The sequence below is a fragment of the Eulemur rufifrons genome, chromosome 8 (genome assembly GCF_041146395.1).
Source record: "Eulemur rufifrons isolate Redbay chromosome 8, OSU_ERuf_1, whole genome shotgun sequence".
NCBI lineage: Eukaryota > Metazoa > Chordata > Mammalia > Primates > Lemuridae > Eulemur > Eulemur rufifrons.
Genome location: NC_090990.1, coordinates 688,937 through 710,365, shown reverse-complemented (window position 1 = coordinate 710,365; position 21,429 = coordinate 688,937). Strand labels below are relative to the sequence as shown.

General features: G+C 65.0%; 1 protein-coding gene across 1 annotated transcript in view; it reads right to left on the bottom strand.

The window, feature by feature from the left end:
* PRDM16 (PR/SET domain 16) overlaps positions 1-21,429 on the bottom strand; it is a 212,621-nt gene that overhangs the window by 4,733 nt on the left and 186,459 nt on the right. The window contains exons 8-15 of the mRNA XM_069477528.1: positions 20,269-20,416; positions 19,511-19,664; positions 14,522-15,938; positions 11,839-11,923; positions 8,954-9,123; positions 8,270-8,347; positions 2,109-2,278; positions 1,648-1,822 (exon numbers count right to left, since the gene is read on the bottom strand). Of these exons, the coding sequence (XP_069333629.1) occupies positions 1,648-1,822; positions 2,109-2,278; positions 8,270-8,347; positions 8,954-9,123; positions 11,839-11,923; positions 14,522-15,938; positions 19,511-19,664; positions 20,269-20,416 (2,397 nt within the window). The remainder of the gene's footprint in view (positions 1-1,647; positions 1,823-2,108; positions 2,279-8,269; positions 8,348-8,953; positions 9,124-11,838; positions 11,924-14,521; positions 15,939-19,510; positions 19,665-20,268; positions 20,417-21,429) is intronic.

The window sequence follows — 21,429 nt, the reverse complement described above, 5'->3', positions numbered from 1 at the left end:
CTGCAGAGACGAGGGTGATGATGGTGCCTGTTCTCTCTTTGTCCCACGCGCCGGGAGGCCCGGCTGGCCTCGTCCTTCTGGAAACGGCTTCTCTGCCGGAGGGGCTCGAGGAGCATGGCCCACCTGCCACCCCGGCTCTGGGCGTGGAGGCCTTGCTGTCCCCAGGCGGCTCAGGAGTGTGGTGCCACACTGGTCCTGGGTCCACCCCAGCGAGGACGCCATTGACAATCCTGTGTGTCCTTGTCCGGCTCTTCTCGGGCTCACGGGCACCTCCGTTTAGGGGCTTGATTCCAGGGAGAGGATGCGCCCCGGGCACGGCTGTGGGTCTCAGGGGGGCACGAGCCTGCTCTGCGGGTGGGGGCCACGCTGCTCAGAGCAGGCGGCTGTCACTGGGGCTGCCGCTTCTCAGGTCCCTTCAGGTCACTGTGCCTGGGGCCCAGAGCAGGACGCCAGGGCACTCTGTGGGCTACAGGGCTAGTGGGGTCCCACCCAGGTGGGGGTCAGGTTTGGGGACAGCAGCCCACAGCTAGTAGTGTCTCCCCGTCCCCTCCTCTGAGCCCACCCGGACCCTAATGGATGAAGGTGCCGAGGGCCCTACAGGTGAGGTCACCTTCCCAGGGGCGTGGAATTCGGATGTGGCGCAGCCCCCCCGCCTTACTGCGTGGACAGGTGCCCAGTCCCTCCCCGACGAGAACCGTGACACGGAAGGTGCGGCTCTGCCCTGGAGGTGGGTGGGGAGGGAGCCGGGCCCTGTGGCCGCAGAGCTGCAGCCCACCGAGGCCATCGCGGTAAGGGCCCGGCCATGGGACTGGAACCAGGCACCCGGTCCAGTGGGCCTCAGTTTCCCCTCTACAGAACGAGGGGATTGCATCCTGAGGCCCCTTAGGGTTCGGAGCCTCTCCTGTTCTCTGCCGGGTGGTCCGTATTAGCTTTTCCCACCAACCTCTTCCCGGGGCTTTGAAGTGTTCTTGCAGGGAAAGGGCCCCAGACACACGCTGAGCCCGGGGAGCTGAGGCTGCACAGAGCACCTGCCCACACTCCTCAGTCTGCATTATGCTATTTTCCTGCCGCTCCGTGTATGTGATGTGTATACATGTACATTCACACACGCACATGTATGTGTACATGCGCACACACTTGCACATATATGGCCCCACACATACACATGCACCTGTGTATGGTGCATGTGCACCCGTGTGCAAGTACATGTGTCTATGCACATGTGCATGTGTGTATATGTGTGTACATGTGTGTACGTGCGTGTTTAAAGGTGCAGCATTCTTGGTTGGAAACCATTAGTGCCTCCAATTAAACCAAAATGTCCTTGAGTTTCAGAGGCCCAGCACTGCCTGCGGCGGGGGCACCCGCTTGGCCCGTCGCACACGCGGCTGTTCACAGGGAGGCCGGACGACGGCAGCTGCCACTCGGCCTGGTGCTGGGTGCTGTGCCGCAGCTCGGGACGCTGACTGCTGTCACCCTCTCCCCTCCCCAGCTTCCTAGAGCCCAGGGGGCTCACCCTCTGCCGTTGGTCCCTTGGTCCCCACCCGGGAGCACTGGGGGCTGACGTGGGGTGCAGGTGCACGCGCTCCGAGGGTGGCCCGCGGGATGCTGGGTGCAGACCTTCCCGGGCCGGGACGGTTTTCTTACCGTTTGTCCGTTCGCGATGACACTTGGTTCATCTCACTATTGGCAATAAAGTTCCTGATTTCAGAGAAATAGGAGTCTTCCTTCTCGTCTAAAAGTGCGTGGTTGTCCGACTCGGAGGTGGGGGAGGAGGCGCTGGTGCCCAGGTGGTTGGTGAGGACCCCGGTGTGCTGGCTCACTGCGGATGGGGCAGGGCGTCAGGGTGTACCCCTCAGCGGAACCCCTGCCCCCTCGGGGCCGGCTAGCCCGGCTGTCAGCGCGGACAGCGTGTATTTGGGGCGCTCTCGGTTCTCTTTAACAGTGTGAGGGGTGCCTGTCGGCTTTCCCTAGAGCTGGCCCTGCAGCAGCCCCTTCCCTTCCTCCCCTCCGCACACGTCCACGCCTGCTCTGCAGGGCCTGCCCGTGGGTGCTCTGGGGATCTGGGGACGGGGTCCCGCCGGCCCGCCCCTGCCGTGGGCGCCCACCTGGCACGTTCTCGTGCTCGTGCTTCTTGAGGTGCCTGTCCAGGTTGGTCTGCTGCCCGAAGCACCGGTTGCACAGGTGGCACTTGAAGGGCTTCTCCTTGTTGTGGATGTTCCGGACGTGCCGCTGCAGGTTGGAGGAGATGCTGAAGGAGCGGTCGCAGTACTTGCACCTGGAAGGCACAGCGGGGCCGCAGAGGTGGTGGGAAGGGGCCACGCCGCTGCTCCCACCCACAGCCGAGCCCCCTGCGGTGCCCCTGAGGCCGCCGGCTCACTGGCTTTAGAGCCGGCAGCATCACGGGGCAGGTGTCCCTAGAAACAGCCCGGTTTAAAGCAGCAGGTGCTCGGCCTCCCTGTCGTCCTGTGGGTGGGGATCTGCCTGAATGTGCTCTGTCCGTGCCCCGCGTGTGGTGCCCAGACCCTCCGTCTCTGGCCCTCTGCTGTGGGCATCCCCCAGCCCGAGGCCCTGCGGCCAGCGGGTCTGCCACTGGGGGATGACATGCCCCAGGCAGCCTCAAGAGGGCGTCCTTGCACCACGGAAGGATGCCCGGGCAGGGGCTGGGACGGTGCTCCCCGAATCCTTCCCTCCTGGTCCCCAGGGTGGCTGGGCCCGCGGGCAGGCCTGTCTTACTCGGGACTCAGCTCACCAACCCACTGACTGGGGGGCGGAGGCCGCCCACGGCTCTTAACTGCCGGAAGGTGGGTGGGGGTCCGCAGCCGGGCCACCTGCTCGGATGCCGGGACCACACCGACCCCTCTGGGCACCGCCAGCCCCGTCACTCAGTTGCTCTTTGCCCTGCTCTGCGGGGGTGGCCAGGGCTGCCCGGGACAATCAGAAGGGGGTGCCCCTCCCTCTGGATGCTTCCACAGCCTCCGGTCGAATATTATCAGGACATGCGAGTCTATGAGAGCAAGGCCCTTCACCGCCAAAAACTGTCACAGCAACAACAAGGATGTCTGCCACGTGAGTGGCGCGTGGTGAGTGGCCGCAGGTGTGGGGTCCGTGTGCGGGACGCGACCTTCACAACCGCACACGGTGGCCCCGAAGCAGGGGAAGGGGGGTCCCTGGGGGGCTGAGAGCCGGGACCTGAGCAGCCAGACGGGCGAGACAAAGGCAGAGCTGGGCCGGGGAGGGGGGCTAAGAAGGAGCCTTCCGGGCTCTGCGGAGGCCGCGTGCTGCAGAGGGGGCGGGGTCCCTGCCGTGGGGCCACCCGGAGCCGGGGGGCTCACTGAGGGCCCCTCCCACAGGGCGTGCACCCGGCTGGGTGACGGCACAGGGAACCCTGACACACACGCCTGCAGAGCACGTGTGTGCGACAGTGTGTGTGCTCATGCCTGTGTGAGCACCTGGCCACCAGAACTCCCCTGGGGTGTGCACCTGGGTCTCAGAGGCACACAGCACTTGGAAATTCAGTTCGTGTGATCGTGCATTTTCATATTTTGAAAACAAAACACGCTGTACTGTGCCCACAGCACAATGCACAGCAATCCAGGGCCGCAGAAGCTCGGGGGGCTGAGCCTTTTGGCAGCCGCGGCCCCTGCAGGAGGCTTAGGGGGCACACAGCGGGGGCTCGTTCACCCAGAGGGGGCGTGGCTGTCCTAAACGCGGCGGCCTTGCATTCCTGCAGCAGGGCCAGGACTCCCCAAGCCCCCCGCCCCGAGTTGGTGCTGGTGACCTGCTCCAGGGCAGCTCATGTGGACAGAGACAAGCCTGAGGACACCTGGGGAGCCCTGGCCTCCCAGACCAGGAGGGTGGCCCTGCGTTCACCATCCCAGAAGCAAACTGTCCAGTCATCGCACCCTCAGGGGCCTCCCTGGGCAGGACGCGTTAGCCCCCACGCCCTCGGGGGTGTCACCCTGGCCCAGCCGAGCATTCCCCACATGAAGGGGTGGCAGCTACGTGAAACACTGTCCTTGGAGCTTCAGAGCCTGGGAGTCCCCACACCTGCCTCCAAGCTGCCTGACAAAACCTAGGAAGTTTAATAAGGGGTCCCCTAGAGAGCGGGGTGGGGCAGCCCTGATGGAAGGACCCCCTCTTGCCAAGGGCCTTCTCCCAGGCCGGGCCGTAGCTGCCCCAAATCCCTCACTTCCACCTCCCGAGAACCACCACGGTGCTATTCTGGGGCTTCATTCGTTTGGTTCCCGAACCTCCGCCTGAGGCCAGGCCCACCCGGCCCCTCCACGGTAGCCAGTAAAGAAGAACGTGGTCCCTGGGCTCCTCTGAAATGACCCTCAGCCTCCTGTGAGCCCCGGCCCCAGGGGCCTGGCCTAGGCCTCACCGTGGGGCCCCTCCTTCTCCTGAGCTCAGCTGGGCTGCCCCGGCCACCAGGGAAGCAGCGGGTTCCTTCCACAGCCTGGGACCTGCCACCCGCACAGCTGCACCAGGCGGCCCTAGCTGTCCTGTCTCTCTGGGCCTGTGCGGTGACAGAGGGGTTCAGCCCAGGCTCCAGCCCTCCCAGCTGCTGGGTGGGGGATGCTTTGGGGTCCCCACCCAACGCCCCACGCGATAGTTCAGAGAGGAGGAATTTCACATCCCAAGTGCGTGGTCTCGCCTCCCTCATCCTAACACACCCTTCAACTCACAGCACCCCACGGCGCCAGGACCCCAGGCCGCCCTGCTCGTTAGGGTGGGCTCTCGGGAAGGACAGACGTGACTTTGCAGCTCCAGACCAGAGGCGAGGCCAAGCTGCCGGCCGGGGGTTCAGCCCGTGCCCAACAAGGGGCTCCTGGGGGGTGGAGCGGGTGCCCGCCGGCCGTCTGTCTGTCTGTCTCTGTGCTCACACGCAGGGAGTTCAGTGCCTGGTTTCCCTGGGAATGCGGGGACCCTCCGACAAACTCCACCTAATGGCTCCTGCGTGACCTCGGAGTCGGGGCGTTCGCAGCCAGACAGCGGGTTGTGGGAGAGGCCGGTCCACGCGCAGGAGGGCAGGGCCCTCGCGGGACGCTCTGGGCCCGGCATGGCGGGAGGGCGCTGTGCCTTCGGTTGGGTCGCAGAGTCCCGAGTGCGGCCTCTCCTGTTTCTACTCTAAACAAATGGCCTGGACAGAGAGTCCGTTGGAAACAGGGGAGCAGCGAGCCCTGGGCTTCCGGGAGCAGAGTTCTGCGAGCAGCTGGGACTCGCGTTGTAAATAAGCTGACAAGTGGCCGGTGGAATTTATGGCCGCGCCACATAAAACAACAGGCCACCGAGCTCCAGACGGGACGAGGACACGGAGCAGCCGGCTGTGGAGGCTCTGAGAGGACCGAGCTGGGACCGCGTCACTCTGCTCCCAGGGACGCCCGCCACGGTGCAGACTGCGGGTGGGGCGAGGAGGGTGACGCGGCCGGCCCTGGGCCCCAGAGCCCCGGGCGCCTGAGAACCGGCCCGGGCAGCAGCATCTCCCTGGGATCCAGGGGGGCCACCCCAGCCACGTGGGGGGTAACTGCAAAAGCCAAGGAAGAAAAAGAACATACCTTGAAACCCAGCCCTAAAAGTAAACTGAAAAAGAGGAGGACGTGCCTAGCCCGTGGCCCCCACGGAAACACGACTGACTCCCTTCGCACGGCAGGCAGGACGGGAACCTGGCAGGAATTCGGGGACAGCTGCAGACGGGGGCATGAGGCGTGGGACCACAGGTCCCCCCAGGAGCCCCCAGGCTGGCCCACGAAGGCTCCCCCAGGCGGCATCCCGGAGGATCCCTGGCCGCGCTGCCCGAATCCCACGGAGCCCACACGCTTCCTTTTTTATGAATCAAGAGCGACATTCACGGCACCTCGTCCTCCCAGCCTACTCGAAACCTCCAGGCCAGGAGAGGTCGAGCGCCCACGACCGCTCTCGGGTGGGCCTGGCGGGTGGGAGGTTTGCCTTCCCCCAGGAAACGTCCTTGCCACACTAAAGGGTCTTTCTTCTCCCCACCTCGGGGCTTTGCCACACATTCTGAATGATTTTAGATCATCTGAGGCAAGGACTTGAAAGGAAGAGACCTCCAGTGCTGCATCGTGTGATCAGCGCAGCAACCATGGCGGCCCCCCTTCCTCCCGCTCGCGAGGGCCGCGTAGCCCGGCTTCCCTAGGCGCACACGCCGGAGCAGCGCACGGAGTCGGGTGCTGGCACCAAGGCAGGGCTCACACCCTGCAGGCCCGGAGCCGGGGGTGGCGGCACAGTGGGCTTCTGGGGACAGACGCACGTTTTCCTCTTCCAACTTAAAATCCTTCCGACTATCAAAGCAAGCCCAGAAACCACCAGCGGTATCAAAAGGCCAGCTGCGGGCTCCACACCCCGGCACAGGCCTGCCTCGGGCCAGATAAAGTCAGGATTTGCAACACAAACTTGCAAAGCAATTATTGTTACCAAAGTCGAAACTCACAGATTGGAGAGAGCAAAAGAAATCAATGATAATTAAATTCCTCTATAAACACAGCCCGGCCCTCTGGGGGCTCTTAGCAGGCAACACTGTCCAGAAGTCGGCTCCCGTTACCGACAAAACACACGGCTCGTTTCTGGGAGGGACCAGACCAAATAAATCTCTCTGCCGCTGCCTTTGTTGCGTCCTAAGTTACCACGTTTCGGAGAGTGGACGTGGGCGGCCGTGCACTGGGGAGCGCCGGGGACACTAGCCGACAGCGGGTAGGTGGCAGGAGCTGTCATTCACCTGCAGGACGGCCCCGCCCCGGGTCAGAGACGCTTGCTCTGAGAGTGGGGCTGCGACCCCGACGCATGCAGGTGCCCGTGTGGCCTCTCTGCCCGGGATGGAGACACACACGGGGCCCTAGGGCCTGGATTAGCGTATGGTCACTTCCCATGACCCCAAGCCCTGTGTGGCCAGAGTACAGAAACCTCACGCCCTCCACTTAAAGCCACGCTACACTCTATTCCCAGTGGCTTCCGTGAGCCAGACACACCTGGCGTGTGTTGCTGGAGTCGTCTTGGCACAGAACTAGCATGGCCCTGGCCGGGCGCGGTGGCTCACGCCTGTAATCCTAGCACTCTGGGAGGCCGAGGCGGGTGGATCGCTCAAGGTCAGGAGTTCGAGACCAGCCTGAGCAAGAGCGAGACCCCGTCTCTACTAAAAATAGAAAGACATTATATGGACAACTAAAAATCTATACAGAAAAAATTAGCCAGGCATAGTGGCGCATGCCTGTAGTCCCAGCTACTCGGGAGGCTGAGGCAGTAGGATAGCTTAAGCCCAGGAGTTTGAGGTTGCTGTGAGCTAAGCTGACGCCACGGCACTCACTCTAGCCTGGGCAACAAAGTGAGACTCTGTCTCAACAAAAAAAAAAAAAAAAAAAAAAGAACTAGCATCGCCCCGTGATGCTCACGGTTACTACCGCCTGCGGCTCTTGTTTAAAATGCCAACTCCCAGGCCTCCCCCGGGCAGGGCCTGGGCACTCAGGGCACTGGCTCGGCCCTTCTGCGGCCCAGAGACAAAGAGAACAGGGCTCTCCTGTGGCCACAGGGGTCAGCGGGGTGGCCGTGGCTCAACCCCAGGTGAGTTGCAGGGCATCTCTGAGCCTTGGGGCCCTCGTTGTTGACAGGGGCTGACAAGCCCTGTTGGGAGGCTGTTGGGAGCCCAGGCTCAATGACTCCACACCCCCCGTGCTGTGTGGCTGCTTCTCTGGGGCAGCCCAGGGGGCGGAGGTGGGATCTCGGGAGCAGACGCGTGGCCTCCCTTCCAGGGCTGCCGTGGGGACAGAATCTGGGCACCCAGGCCCCGCGTTTGCCCGGGGTCCCTCCCTGCCCTTGGCCCGCTCCCTGGTCCGCCACCTGCGGGTGGGGCGAGATGCTCGGAGTTGAGCTGGGTGTGGTGAAGCTGAGCTTCCCCCCCACACAGACCACCCGGGGCCCTGGCTTTGGGTCAACCTCTACCTCTGGGCCCTGCCCCCGTGGACAGCCCAGGGCAGGTGAAGAGCTGCTCCCTGGCACCCGCCTTTGTGAGTAGGGCCAGGGCCCTCTGGAAGGTTCCTGGGCACTGGCCGCCTCGTCCTTCCCACACCCCAGGAGGGTGGGTCCAGAGACTGACCAGGCCCAAGGTCTCCACACCGGCACCCTGGCCCCCCCGCTGCCCTTGCCGTGGCCCTCAACTCCACCCGGGCCCCTGGGGAGGCCGTGTCTGCTCCAGGAGTGGAGCCCACAGAGCACCAGGGCAGGTGGCCCTGGCCCCCACCTGCACCGCGGCTCCTACCTGTACGGCTGCTCCCCGGTGTGTGTTCTCAGGTGTCTCGTGAGGTTTGCTGATCTGGGGAAGATCTTCCCACAGTACCTGGAGCAGAGGAAGGGGGAGGCGAGGGGCCGTCAGGGAGATTCGCGCTGCTGTTCCCGGAAAAGCTCTCGATTCAGCGTCTCGCGCCTGGTGCACAGGTGGCCCTGCCCCGCACCCAGGTTCCCAACCTCTTTCTCAGCCCCGGAGCCCAGCCTCAGTTTCCAGAGAAACCGGCATGGGCCAGCCCCGGCCCCCGCAGTAGCTCAGCCCTTGGCCCCACAGTGGACAGAGCCGGCCCAGACGGGCTGGACGGGCCCCCACCAGCTGGGGAGGTGGCCGGAGAGTCTTCCCAACGCTGCAGAAATTGGCAAAAGCTGCCGCGCTGGGTGTCCTGTCCCCTCCTGGGCTGAGTGACACTGCCTAGTACGCCTTGGCCTTGGTCCTTCGGAATACAGACGGGCCTGGCGAGGTGGCACTGCCTTGAGCTCACGTGAGCACAGCTTGGAGGGGCCGGGGAGGACCCCCCCTTATCTGGGGACAGTGGCCTCAAGCAGCTGTGCTTCGCGGTGGCCATGGCCCTGAACTTTCCTGGAAGCGCAAGTTCACGGCCACCACACGTCACCAGAGCCCCAGCCAGGCCGCCCTGCCAGCACCTGGGTGCCGCACCTGCAGGTGTAGCGCTCCTTGCCCTTCCTGAGGATGGGGTCCGAGAGCGTCGGGGGCGGGGACCGGAAGTTGAAGGGGTGGTGGGGGAGGGACTGCAGGGAGCTGCCCGCGTCGGCCTTCATGGCTGTGAAGCTCTCCAGCTTCTCCGTCATGGTTTCGATGGCGGACATCTGCTGGCGCAAGAGGGGGACAGGTTAGGGACCGGCCAAGCTGTCCCGTCTCCCACCCTCACGGGCACCCAGGAGCCTCAGACCGAGCATGGCTTGCACTCGGGTCACTGGAGCCAGGGGTTCCTGGGGTCTTCTTGGCCACAGGGTTGGAGTCTTTCACCTTCTGTGCGCAGCCCTGCTCTTGCATGTCCCTGTGTGCTGTTACCGGCTGGCACCTGGCCCGGGAGCTGGAACTGACCTCGACAGCCAGCCTCTGCCAACTGGCCACCCAACCCTTCTTCTGACTCGGGCCAGCAACGCCCAGCTGGCTCAACCCCTGGCCAGCACTCCTGATTGGCCAGTTTGGGTTAAATTCAGAATCACTTTTCATTTTTTTGTTCTGTTTGTTTTTTAGTCTTGAAAAATAAAGAACAATCTGAATCTCAGCTCAAAACATACAAGGTGGGCTTGCGGCGCCACTGCCACCAGGTGGCACTCGCCACAATTGCAGGCCAAGTGCTAAGGAGGGACTCGGTGGCCTCTGTGTGGCCAGATATGCATGAAACGTCCGAAACAGTAATGCCACGGCCACACGACCCAGCGCAAGGTGGCAGGCGCAGAGGCAGCTGCTTCTCTGCTTCCTGGAGGTGCCAAGGGCTTGCTCGAGGAGAGGGGAGCACAGATCGGGCACTTCCCCCCAGCCGTGGGCCGAGTTCTGATCAGAGTCCCAGACTGCGCCTCCGTCTTGGTGACAGGAGGCGGGAAGGGCTGGCCAGCCGCTCAGGTGTCAGCAGCGCCTCACCCAGCCCCCGCGCCCCTTGAAAAGCGGGGGGGCCACCTTGGGAACTCCTGCTGTGCACAGGGCGCCGTGGGGGGCTGGGCAGGGGGGAAAGGAAGAACTCTTGTTACGCCTAGAGGATAAATGAAAGTGACAAAAACTCTGAGCCTCCGTCACCAAGCCCATCAGTGGTGGACCAGTGTCCCCAGGGCCGGCTTTTTCAAATGCTGCCTACAGGCCACACGCACCATCGGTGGAGACATCTTGCTATGTGGGGAACAACCGACCAGTTACAACAAAGACACCCTGAGAGGAGCTAATGAGTAGGAAACAGCATCAGCCACGGTGGCCGAGGCCTCCGCTGGCCCCTCGCTGGCTCCACCCAGCACTGCTGCAGGCAGGCACCCATCCGTCCCTCATGGAGATGCACGGTGCTCCCAGCCTGTCCCCGCTGATGGACGGATGGAAACTGCCTTGCTCCCTGGGCCACCACCCAGCCCCTCACCGGCCCCTCCACAGCCTGGATGACGGGTCCCCAGGGTGGCGCCGAGGCTCCTGGCACATAGGCTGCTGCCCACCTGCCCACCTGCCCACCTGCCCGTGGGTCCCAGCTGCAGCCACGGATCACTCCCCACCACGCTGAGGCTCCACAGGACCCCAGAGCTGTCGAGGGGCCGCAGCCGGGCAGGACCACCTCGCCCTGCACCAGGGGCTGCACGCCCTCGCGTCGGGCCTCAGAAGCGGAGGGGCCTGGTGGGGGGGCTGCCAGGCACCTGCGTGGTGCGGGCTGACGCGGTGACCTGCCGTGCTGTGCAGACACCGCCAGCTGTTGGGTGGTTTCTCCCGACTTCAGGCCATTTAATTTGGTGACTCACTGGTAGCCTCTCCCCGGCCTCCTCCTGTCTCTGGGCCCGAGGGGCAGGCAGCGGGGCTTGCGCGGGAGGCACAGCGGCAGCTGCCCCCAACGGGCCTCCCTTCCTCGGGCTGGGTGGGCGCCGCCCCCCCCCCCCAGACGTTCCCGCCCGGCTCCCGCACAAACACAAACACAGGATGCGCCTGGTTGGCCTGTGGCTCTTCTCAGCCCGTCCCGAGCAAAATCACGGGAAGTTGTTAGCCCAGCGCCACGGCCCCAGAGTAACAATGGGAGGCTCTAAGTTTAGCTGTGAACTCAGCCTGGGCGCAGGTTTCACAGACCGGAGCGGGTTGTCCCAGGCGGGAAAAGCCAGAGGGAACAATGCCCGTCTGGGTCTGGGGGGGCCGGTCCCATGCGTAGCCCCAACCCTCCAGGTGGGGCAGGGGAGGGCCAGCAGCAGCCTGGGGCTCCTGGGGGGCTGGGCCCCAGCAGTGAGGGCGGGGGGCACGGGGGCTCGGAATGGCCTCAATGCCCACCTCCACGTGGCCCCCCATGACCCTCCCCGAGGAGCCGGCGGGAGCACCCCAGGCTCACAGGGGTCTGCATCCACCCAGACTTTGGGACTCAATGGCACATCTCCTTCCCTGAGCCCCACTCCCCTCCCTGCGGTGGCCTGGCCTCCCTCTGGACCCCTTCCCACCACTGCCTGCGCCCGCCCCGCCCGGGGCCTGCTCCCTGTCCCCGCACCCTCAGGCCCCGCCTCTCTGCTGGTCTTTTCATTTGTTAACGAACACACTCAGGTCTTGTGCCCCCAGAAACGCCAGCCTCCCTGTGGTACCCCCGGGGCTGCTGCCCTCACGCTGGGAATTCCTGAGCTCTCTCCGTCCCAGCTCTGCCCGCCACTCCACTGGACCTCCTCGCCCCCCTGGAGCCACAAGCCACAGGTTGGGGGCCACCACTCTCCAGCACACAGTGGCCCTGGGCCACAGGGAGAGAACCCTCCTCTGCCTTGGCGTGTGGCGTGGCCGGGACGGGAACTGGGGCTGCCCCAGCGCAGGCAGCGTGTGGGGCCCAGGGGTCCCCCGGCGGCTGCTGCGGGATTTACCTGGGGGTGGAACAGCAGTGGGGACGGCCGCAGGTACTTCTGCTTCAGGACGCCCACGGGGTCCGTCACCTTCCGCTTTTCTACCCTGCTGGACAGCAACACAGAGGGTTACGTACCCCGCCAAGCCGCCCACCCGCCTGGGGCCAATCTGTGCCCCGGTTGGTCATGAGGCCACACTGCCAGCTCTCACCCGAGTCCTGTCGGCCTTGGGGACATCAGGGACCTGGCCCACGGACTCCCTTGCACAGACCCCCCCGGCCACCACCTGGCCCTCGACACTCTCACACGCTCCCCACACCTTCAACCCCCGAGGGCCCCAAACCGCCCCAGCTGCTGATGCCTGTGCACGCCACGAGTGCTTGCTGCTGAAGCCTAGAACCTTCTCTGACCACCCCATGCTGTGCACACCAGCCCCTGCCAGCTGGCCGGTCAGCCCGTGCCGGTGGGCTGCCGTGGGGCACCTGGACTCTCCCGCGATAGGGTGCGGCTGGCCCTGGAGGCTCGATATTCACACCTGACCTCCCTGCCCACGGCCCCTGGCATGGGGCTCTGCCCACGCATGCGGGTAACTGAGTGACCAGCAGGCTGTTTTCCTGGGGACGTCGCCAGAGACCCCCACAGCAACCAGGCAGGGCTCCACCTAAAACCCTGATGGCTACTGAACATGATCATTCCAGAATCGTCCAGAAATGCCAGTGACAACTCTGCTGACTTAGTTATGGAACAGATCTCCCGTGGGAAACAGGTTGTGGTGGGGCGTCCACACGTCCCTGCCCTGACCGGAGGACCCCAGGGCTGCCCCGCCCTGGTAGCGGCAGATCTGTGTCTTCTCCGGCGTCGAGGGGGCTTCGGTGCACCTGTCGCCTCCCCAGACACCCCCTCCTGCAACAGCATGTCCCGGACGGCAGCTTTGCCTCGTTCACTCGGGCCTGGGGGGGCTCTGGTCTCGCCCCACTCCTGCCTACAACCCTGTGGTCTCTGCTGCTCCGCCCACAGGGCACCTGGACAGGAACTCGGCAGACGAGGTGACCGCAGGAGGGGACCCGCCACAGGAAGAAAACACAGCCCCTCAAGTGCGCGTGTTGGGGGCCAACCTGGGGCAGGAGCCCCCCTACCAGGGCCCGAGGTTGCAGGTGACCCACAGAGACCCTGACCCTGGTCCAGGACAGGGAAGGCCCCGGAGACAGCAGAAGGCAGAGGGAAGGGGCTGCGTGACCCAGGGGGAAGGTCCCTTCCCCAAGGGTCAAACAACCAACACTGGGCTCTGGGGAGGTGTGTGGGCAGGTCACCGGGAGGGTCTCTCACTCTTCGGGGCTTGACAAAGGCCCCGTTCAAAGCTGGACTGTGGGATCCGACCTTTGCAGGGGACGGTCTAGGGTCCGTGGCACCAGCCAACGGGAGGGGACGTGGCGGGGGCAGAAGGGCTTTGCTCAAGGTGACAAGGGCTCTCCCGTGTGACTCTCTGGCCCAGGGGAGTCGGACTGAGCCACGTGGGTTTGCACCCTCTTCCTGAGCCGTGTGTCCTGGCGTCCCCACCAGCCTGTGGCCTGGGTGGCCAAGCAGCAGATCCCAGCTGACCCACAAGGGACGTGCGTTTTGCCAAGATGCTTTGGTTTTGTCACTGGTGGACGTGGGGGCACCTTGAGTGAAGCCGCACTCGGCACTTTGCTGGTGTCCCTCATTGGGAAACCTCCCCTGAGCCGTCTGTGCGCCAAGGCGGGGCCGGGGCCCGGCAGCCCTGACAGCAGGACGAGAGCTGGGGACACGCCAGCCTCAGTGGGCCCCTCGAGCAGCCAGGGGGCGGGGCCTTCGCAGCCTGAGCGTAGGCTCCTGCTGCTTCCAGGGAAAGGCCCAAGGCCCTGGACCCAGCGTGGGAGGGAGGGGAGGGCGCAGCGGAGGAGAGGCCACGGGGTCCTCTGCAGTGAAGGGGAGGTTCATGCAGACCCTCGTGCATGCCTTCTGGCGTGTTCCAGGGCCTGACAAGAAGGTTCTGTCTGTGGGTCTCCGATCACCCCACTGGACCCGGCCCCCAGGGAGCAGCACTGGCCTCGCTGACACCTCTCATCTTTACCTCCTGAGACCCCGCAGACCAGGTGTGACCGCCTCACCTGCGGGCCTCTATTGGAACTGTGGCCCGTCCCCCTGTCCCCCCACTGTGGCTGGCCCTGAGGGGGAGCAGGCACGCCGGCCTCCAAGGGTGCCGCATGCTCCCTGTGCACGAGTACACGCCTAATCACAAGTGTGCACACGTGCCCTCTCGTGGGCTGACATCAGATGCAACGGCCAAGCCCGCCCACCAACCAGCCCTCTGCTTAGGGCCAGCGGCCCGGTGTCTCCCTTATGCCTGGAGGGGGGGGAGGGGCGACTGGGCTCAGAGAGGCCGAGGCAGGCAGATGGTGTCCACGCAGCTGTCTATGTAAGGGAACCACATGTGTCCAGGAGAACCTGTCCTGGCCCCACAAACATGGCCCCGGCTGGGTGTCCACCACAGGCACAGCCAAGCCAGGCATCCCTCCCAAGGGATGCGGGGGGCCTGAGAGTGGAGGCCCCTCCCCAAGGCCAGCAAAGGTGGAGGGACAGGCCTTGAGGGCTTTCGAGACAGACACCACCATGCCGAGCTCGCCCAGCTCCGAGGTGGCTGCGGCCCCTGGGGACAGCGGTTGAGTGCAGGGCATGTTAATACCTGTAGATGGGGTCCATGAAGAAGGGGGAGGGCTTGGCGTAGTGCAGCGAGGGCTGCTGGGGCACGTGCGCCGGGCACACCTTGGGCAGCCCCTCGCCGGGCCCCAGCTTCCGCTCGCCGTAGACGTGGTTCTTCCGGGGCTCCCGCCCGCCCCCGTTCTGGCTGGCGCGCACCCGGCTGCCGATGCTCAGGTCCAGCGGCTGCTCCTCGCCGGGCGCGGGGGCCGGGGCGCCCTTGGGCGTGGGCAGGACGGGCCTCGCCTCCTTTGGCTTGGTGGTGAGATCGAAGGGGCACTCGGCGCTGGGGCCGCCCACCTTGAGGGCGTCCCGGGGCGACTGTGGCTCAGCCTTGACCAGCAGGTTGTGGGCGAGGGCGCGGTCCGTGAAAGGGTAGAGGGCGTGGGGGAAGTTGGGCAGCAGCTGGAAGGGGAACACGGAGTGGTAGGGCAGCGAGCCCAGCTTCTTCTCCGGCATGCCCATGAAGCCCGGCCCGAAGTACTTCTCCGCGATGGACGCGATGGCCTTGATGGAGTCGCCGGCGGCGCCCGATGAGGTCAGCAGCTGCTCGTCGGGGGGCAGGAAGAATGAGTGCTGGGAGTAGAAGACAGGCACCTCGGCCACGCTGCTCGGGGGGCCCTGGGGTGCCGCGCCGCCCCCAAACTCGGGCCTGCCCTCGGCCGGCTTGCTCTCGCCCTTGGCCTTGTCGGGGTTGCTGTCCACGTCACTGTCCAGGTCCGAGCCTGTCCCCGTGGTCGTGTCCAGGTCGGTCCCCGTCGTGGTGTTGACGTCCTCAAAGTCGCTGCCATCCGACACGTCGCTGCCCCGTGTCTTGAGCTTCGAGACGCACGAGTCCTCCAGGCGGCCCTCGAAGTCCGTCCCCGGCCCTGCGGCGGCCGTGGCACCCTGGCTGCTGCTGCTGACGGCGGAGACCAGGGGCAGGGCGGGGGTGCCCAGGGGGCTGGGGAGCTTGGCGTCCTGGGTGTGGTTCAGGGGGCTCTTGAGCAGCGGCGTGGGAGGTAGCAGAGGTGGCCGGGGGTACAAGGACGGAGGGAAGATGCCCGGGAAGCCGGGCGTGAGTGCAGGGAACGCCGGTGGCGCCGTGGAGAAGGGCAGGCTGCCCGGGTGCGGCCGGGAGGGGAAGTAGTCGCCGAAGCCCAGGCCAGAGTGGTTGAGGCCGGGGGAGGGCTTTGCCTTGTCCAGCACGGGGCCGGGGGTCAAGGGCAGGCCCGGCGCGAAGATGCCGCCCGGCGCGTACTGGCTCTTGCCCTCGCAGAAGCGCCGGTGCTTGTTGAGCGAGGAGGTGGTGCTGAACATCTGCCCGCAGTCCTTGCACTTGATCTGCGTGCGGCAGTCGGCGTGCATCCGCTTGTGCCGGCACAGGTTGGAGAACTGCGTGTAGGACTTGTGGCAGACCTCACCTAAAACGTCAGCAGAAAGCAAAGACAAAGGCGTATGAAATTACAGGGAAGCCCGCGCCGGCCAGAAGCCATCTAGGGGTGTGTGCGTGTCCGTGTGCAGCGTATGCAATTGTGCCGTGCACATGGGTGTATGTGTGTTTGTGCATGAGTGTCCACGTGCATATGCATATGTGTGCATATGTGTATATGTATTCTGTGCATGTGTGAGAGTACACATGTGCACATATGTGCATGCATAAACACGTGTGTCTGTGCATAGCCCCACCCTGGGGGCCTCCAATGACTGGCAGGGACCGGGCCTTTCCCTGGGGTCCCTGGGCTGGCGTGGCCAGTTCCTGCCGTGCCTCAACCTCCCCTGTTGGAAAATGGGGCTGCCACTGCCACCTGCCCCCTCCTTCCCCAGGGCAGTGCTAATTTGGGAGCCAAGATGTTCAGAAGTCACCAGGGAAGGGGTGACAGGGCTGAGCGAGGGCGGAGTGAAGGCTCAGAGCGCCACTGCACGCCGGTGCCAGCCGCGCAGCAGGGCTGAGGGGAGAGATCGGCCACGCGGGAGTTTGAAGTGCTCCCTCCTCCCTCCTCCCCTCTCTGCCCCAGGCCCTGTGCAGCCCAGGAGAGGAGACGGCGGCCGTGGGGTGACAGACAGTTCTGGGGGGTCTCAGGAGGCCAGAGCTGGGGAGTTTGGGCTTTGGGAGCGCAGTTCCTGGCGGTAATTGGCCGCCACCGTCTGGGTGGCTGAAGGTAGGGATGGGAGGTGGCCCAGGCGGGGCCCTGGGGGAAGCCACTGGCTCCGTGATTGAGAAAAGTGAAAATCCTGCTGCCAGGACCTCCTCAGGCTGGGATGGAGGCGGCAGTGCCGACACCAGCATCTCCTCTCGACAGGAGAGGGCGGCGCGGCGGCCATTTTCCCACAGGTCCGTGAACGGTACCCGCGGCCGCCAGCTGGGCTTGCTCCTCCTGTTTTTCTCACAAAAAAAGGGAGGAACACACACACACACACACACACACCCCCTTGTGTGTCCCTCTCTGCGGGACAATCTGCTTCCGAACACGGCCCGGTGGGAACAATGATTTCGGCTGGTTTCTTCCCGCCACACACCCTCGTGCCCGAGCGCGCAGGATTTTAGCCAGGGCTTTCTCCGGCACTGTCGTGCTCTTTAATCACAGTATCTATTTATATTAACCGCTCTGCCTTCCTGCCCGCCCGGCTCGGTGGGGCGTTTCCGAGGCTGAAGGCAGAAGAACTTTGCCTTCTTTAATCAAGTCCACCCGCTTTGGGGGCGCTGAGGGAGGGGCCGCTCCACAGGCGAGGTCTGACACCACTCAGGTCACCCGTCCGGCCCTCAGGGAGGTGCTCAGGCCAAGGGGCCAATGAGTGACACCTGGCCCTGCCCGCGGCCCGTGCCTGCGACAGCGGTCACTGCCACCCTGCCTTGGGGACTGGCCGAGGGGCCTGCCGTCCAAGCAGCTTGGGGAGGGGCCTCGGCCATGCCTGGACTCAGGGACCCTCGGTTTCCACCCATCACTCACGTGACGGAGGGCCCTATGGTGGGTGGAGCTGCAGAGAGGCCTCGGGCAATCAAGGATGCTGGAGGGGCAGGTCCTGGGCCCTGGGGGTGGCCGGCAGCTGGCTCGGAGCCTGCAAGGGGAGGCGGCTCCCATGGGGCGGAAGGAGGCCCGGCGGGGGGTGGCCACGGTGCCTGGTGGAGGGAGCCCCCGGGCCCTGCCAGGATGGAGGGTCCTGGCCCAGGGCTGCTCAGCAGGCTCTTCCTCAAAGCTGTCTGAGTGAATGTACGTGCACTCGCACACTTGCACACCCACAGTGCACCAACCCACGCGCCCACACGCACGTGCCCACACGCACACGCACACGCACACTTATTCCAGGAAGGTCCTCTGTGGACACGAGCTTCCCACCTACATACGCTTTCTCTCTTCCCTCCCTCTCCCCGCTCCCCTGTCTCTTACACGCACACACACACACACACACACACACGCATGTGCACACCCCCCTGCCCAGTGCACACTGAGCTCCTGATGGGAGACACGTCACTGGCAACAACAGGCCCTGGGTCTGTGTTCATCTGCCGTGCGGGGGTGCGTCACCCAGCGGTGGACACACAGTCCCATGTTGGTGCCGGCACCACCGGGCGCTTCCTCCAAGCCCGCGACTGCTCCTCGAAGGGGCCAGGTGGTGTGGACTCCTCTCGCTTGTCTGCGCGGTTCCCTCTCCCGGCCTGAACACAGCCTCGCTCGCGGACCCCAGGGGACCGAGGGATGCTGTCCGAGCGCCAGTGGGTGCACGTGGCTTTTCTCCCGTCTAATCTCTTTCTAACGGAATGAATGTCCATAAACCCAGTCTGGCCACCTTCCGGATTTCCTATTTGCTTTGTCCCCTTAGCCAAAGCCGAGGCACAAAGCGGGGCCTGGAGCACAGACAAGAGGCGCGAGGCCGCGGGGCCTCCCCCCGGGCCGCCCTTCCAGGCGGAGCCCTTGTGGCGCAGCAGGAACGGGGGCTCGGCCTGAGTGCTGCGGTTCCCGGAACCCGTGTCATTAATATGACCCAACAGGACTTTAAACCCTGTTTGCAAGCCCAGAAAGGCAGTGACGTTTAGACCTAGGTTTGATTTTCTTGTTTCCAAGTTTTAAAACTCCGAGCCGTTATTTCGTGCACTGACATGTGCTCTTCCCGCAGTGGGAGGCAGGGGGTGCACGTTCCGCAGAGCTGCCGTACCCCCTGACCCTGCATTGCCCTGCTCCCCTCGAGCCGGCCCCTCCCAGGGGAGTAGACGCTGCCCAGGGGGCTCGAAGCTGGTCACCATCGCCCTGATGCTGTCTCTATGGGGCCTGTGCTGGGGAGTGGTCAACAAATGCAAAAACGAAATTCACGGAGCGGCCAGTCGGCAGCTCTTTCTCCCTCGGGCTCCTCAGCTCTGGCCACCGGTGCACCCGCTAAGGCCGGGATCTGGGTCAGCTCTCGCGGGGTGGGCTGGCAGCGGGAGCCCGGCAGCAGCCTGGCTGGCTGGCCAGAGTCTCCTCTCTGGGCAGGTGGTCAGTGCCGGAGTGGCCCCCACCCTGGGGGACACCTGACCCCAAGTCCCCAAACTCCCAGGATCAGCCCTTCCCATGCTGGGGGAGCCGGAGAGGTCGAGGGCAGGGACGGGCCCCCCCGAGCCAACACCTGGGCTCTGCGATGCAGCCGTGGGCACCTGGTCACTTAACGTCTCTCTGCCTCAGTGTCCTTCTCTGTCAGCTGGGGACAGAGGGCCCACTCACGGGATTTTTGCACAATGCTGTATCCTTCCCGTCACCCATTCCCTCCTCCGGCCAGCGGAAGGAAAAGCCAGGGGAGGGAGCTGCGGAGGGCTGGCGGGAAGGGAGGGCAGAGAGACAGGTCCGGCACTCGGGGTGCCAGGGGGCAGAGGCGGGAGGGTGGCCCTGGGAGAGCTGCCGGGGCCAGGCTGCAGGTGGCAGAGGCGGCAGAACCTGCCACGGTGTTTTCTGGACAAACAGGGCCCCCCGGGTCAGGCCCACACATCGAGGGGCCGGCGGGTGCCGGGCTGGGGGCAACTTACATATGAAGGGCTTGACCGTGCTGTGGATGTGCTTGTGCTGCTTCAGGCCGGAGGACGTGGCGAAGGTCTTCCCGCAGTCCGGGCAGGCGTGGGCCCGCGCGCCCACGTGCTGTGAGCGAATGTGCCGCTGCAGGTTGCTGGGGTCCGTGAACACCTGGGGGGGGCAGGTGCCATTGGCTCGCGCCCTGGCTGGACACCGCCCCTGGCCTGGTTCCGGCCACTGGACTGGAGCCGTGACCGCGGGGCCCTGCCTGTCTCAGCGGCTCTCTGCCCTCTGCACGGGCGGGAGGGGACAGGTGTCTGTCCTGGCAATGACCTGCTGAGGTCTCAGGTGAGCCACCGAGCCTCCCCCTGCCCCAGTCTCCCCCACGGCTCCTCAGAAAACCACCACGAGGCTGTACACAACACGGTGCAGAAAGCGTTTTTAGGCTGAGCGGCTACGACCCACGAGGGCTGGGCGGGGAGGCTCACCCCTGCCGGCCGCCTCCTTCCCCATGGGCAGCGGGACAAGCCCCTGCCCGGGAGACGACCCGGGCTCTGCTCCTGGCCCTGATCCTTCCCAGCTGTGCGACACGACCTTCCCTGAGACTCCCCTCCATTCCCAGTGGAACGGAAGGACCCGCGTGACCTCAGGGGCCTCTAACCCATCCGCGTTCTCACGGCAGGGCTGCCGCAGGACGGGCTCCTGCACCGTCCGCAGCCTCCCGCAGCATCAGGGCAGGGCGCACGGCAGCGGCGGGCGCACATGGGCACGTTACCTTCACACAGTTTTCACACTCGAAGCGCTTGCCGCTGTCGTGGGACATCTGGTGGCGGATGAGGTTGGACTTCCAGTTGAAGGCCTTGGGACACTGGTCACACTTGTACTCGCGCTCCTCTGTGTGGACGACCATGTGCTGCTCCAAGCTGTGCACAGAGGACGGGGTCACTTTCGGCCTTCTGCCCGGGGGACCCAGCCCCACGTGGCTTGTTCTGAGCGGCCCCTCGAAGCCCCCGCCACACCACTGGGGGACGAGGGCGTGTGCTGGCATCTCTCTGGATTGGCCAGGGGGGCAGAGAATCCCCCCGTGTCAGATGAGGAGCCCTTTCCTTCCCCCTCCCACGGTCTGCGTGACCTCAGGGGCACCCCCTGGACAGAGCTAGAGCCCTTAGCCGAGACCACCCCGGGGCTGCAGGCGGCGCCGACCCTGCCCCTGGCCCTGGCTGCCCTCAGGTTGTTCCTGAGCTGGGGACAAGCTTGGGCCTGAGAGATAAGGGGTCCAGAGGTCTCAACACTGTGGCAAGCCCCACGGTGGGGGTGGCCGCAGCCGAGCCAGGCAGGCGCAGGGCCGCGGGGGAGTCACGAGGGTGTCTCCCCGGGACGTGGGACGGTGTGGAGCACAGCTGCTCGGGCCGCTCCACTTGGACGAGCCAGCAGCTCCGACCCCGCCTCTCCGGGGACACCCTGCCTCTCCTCTGTCCCGGGGACGACTGTTAATCTTCATGAGCAAAGCAGTAATATATCACGGCCCGTTAATTACGGGCCCAGCCATCCATTCAGATCAGAAACGCCTGCTCTCGAGCATCGGGAGATTGTATCTTTTTCCCTGTTGTTAATTGTGATTTATGTGTTTATGTAAAGAAAACACGGACCCTCTTGAGCGGTGCTCGCTGTGTAGGCCCCCAGTCGGGATTTGCCCAAACACTTATTTTCTCAGTCATCTGTTCAGGGTGGAGGATTTGCGGTCCCCAGGGGGGCCGTGGAGGGAGGCGGTGCGTCCCCAGCAATCACACAGCCGGTTAGGGGCCTGATGGGGTTCCGCTCTGGCTCTGCCGGCTGTCCTGGAGGGAGTTCGCAGCCTCGGGAGGACGGGCCCATGTGGGAAAGGCTGCCCTGGCTGCGGGGCCCCGGGGCTGCATGTCCTGGCTTCACGCCCACA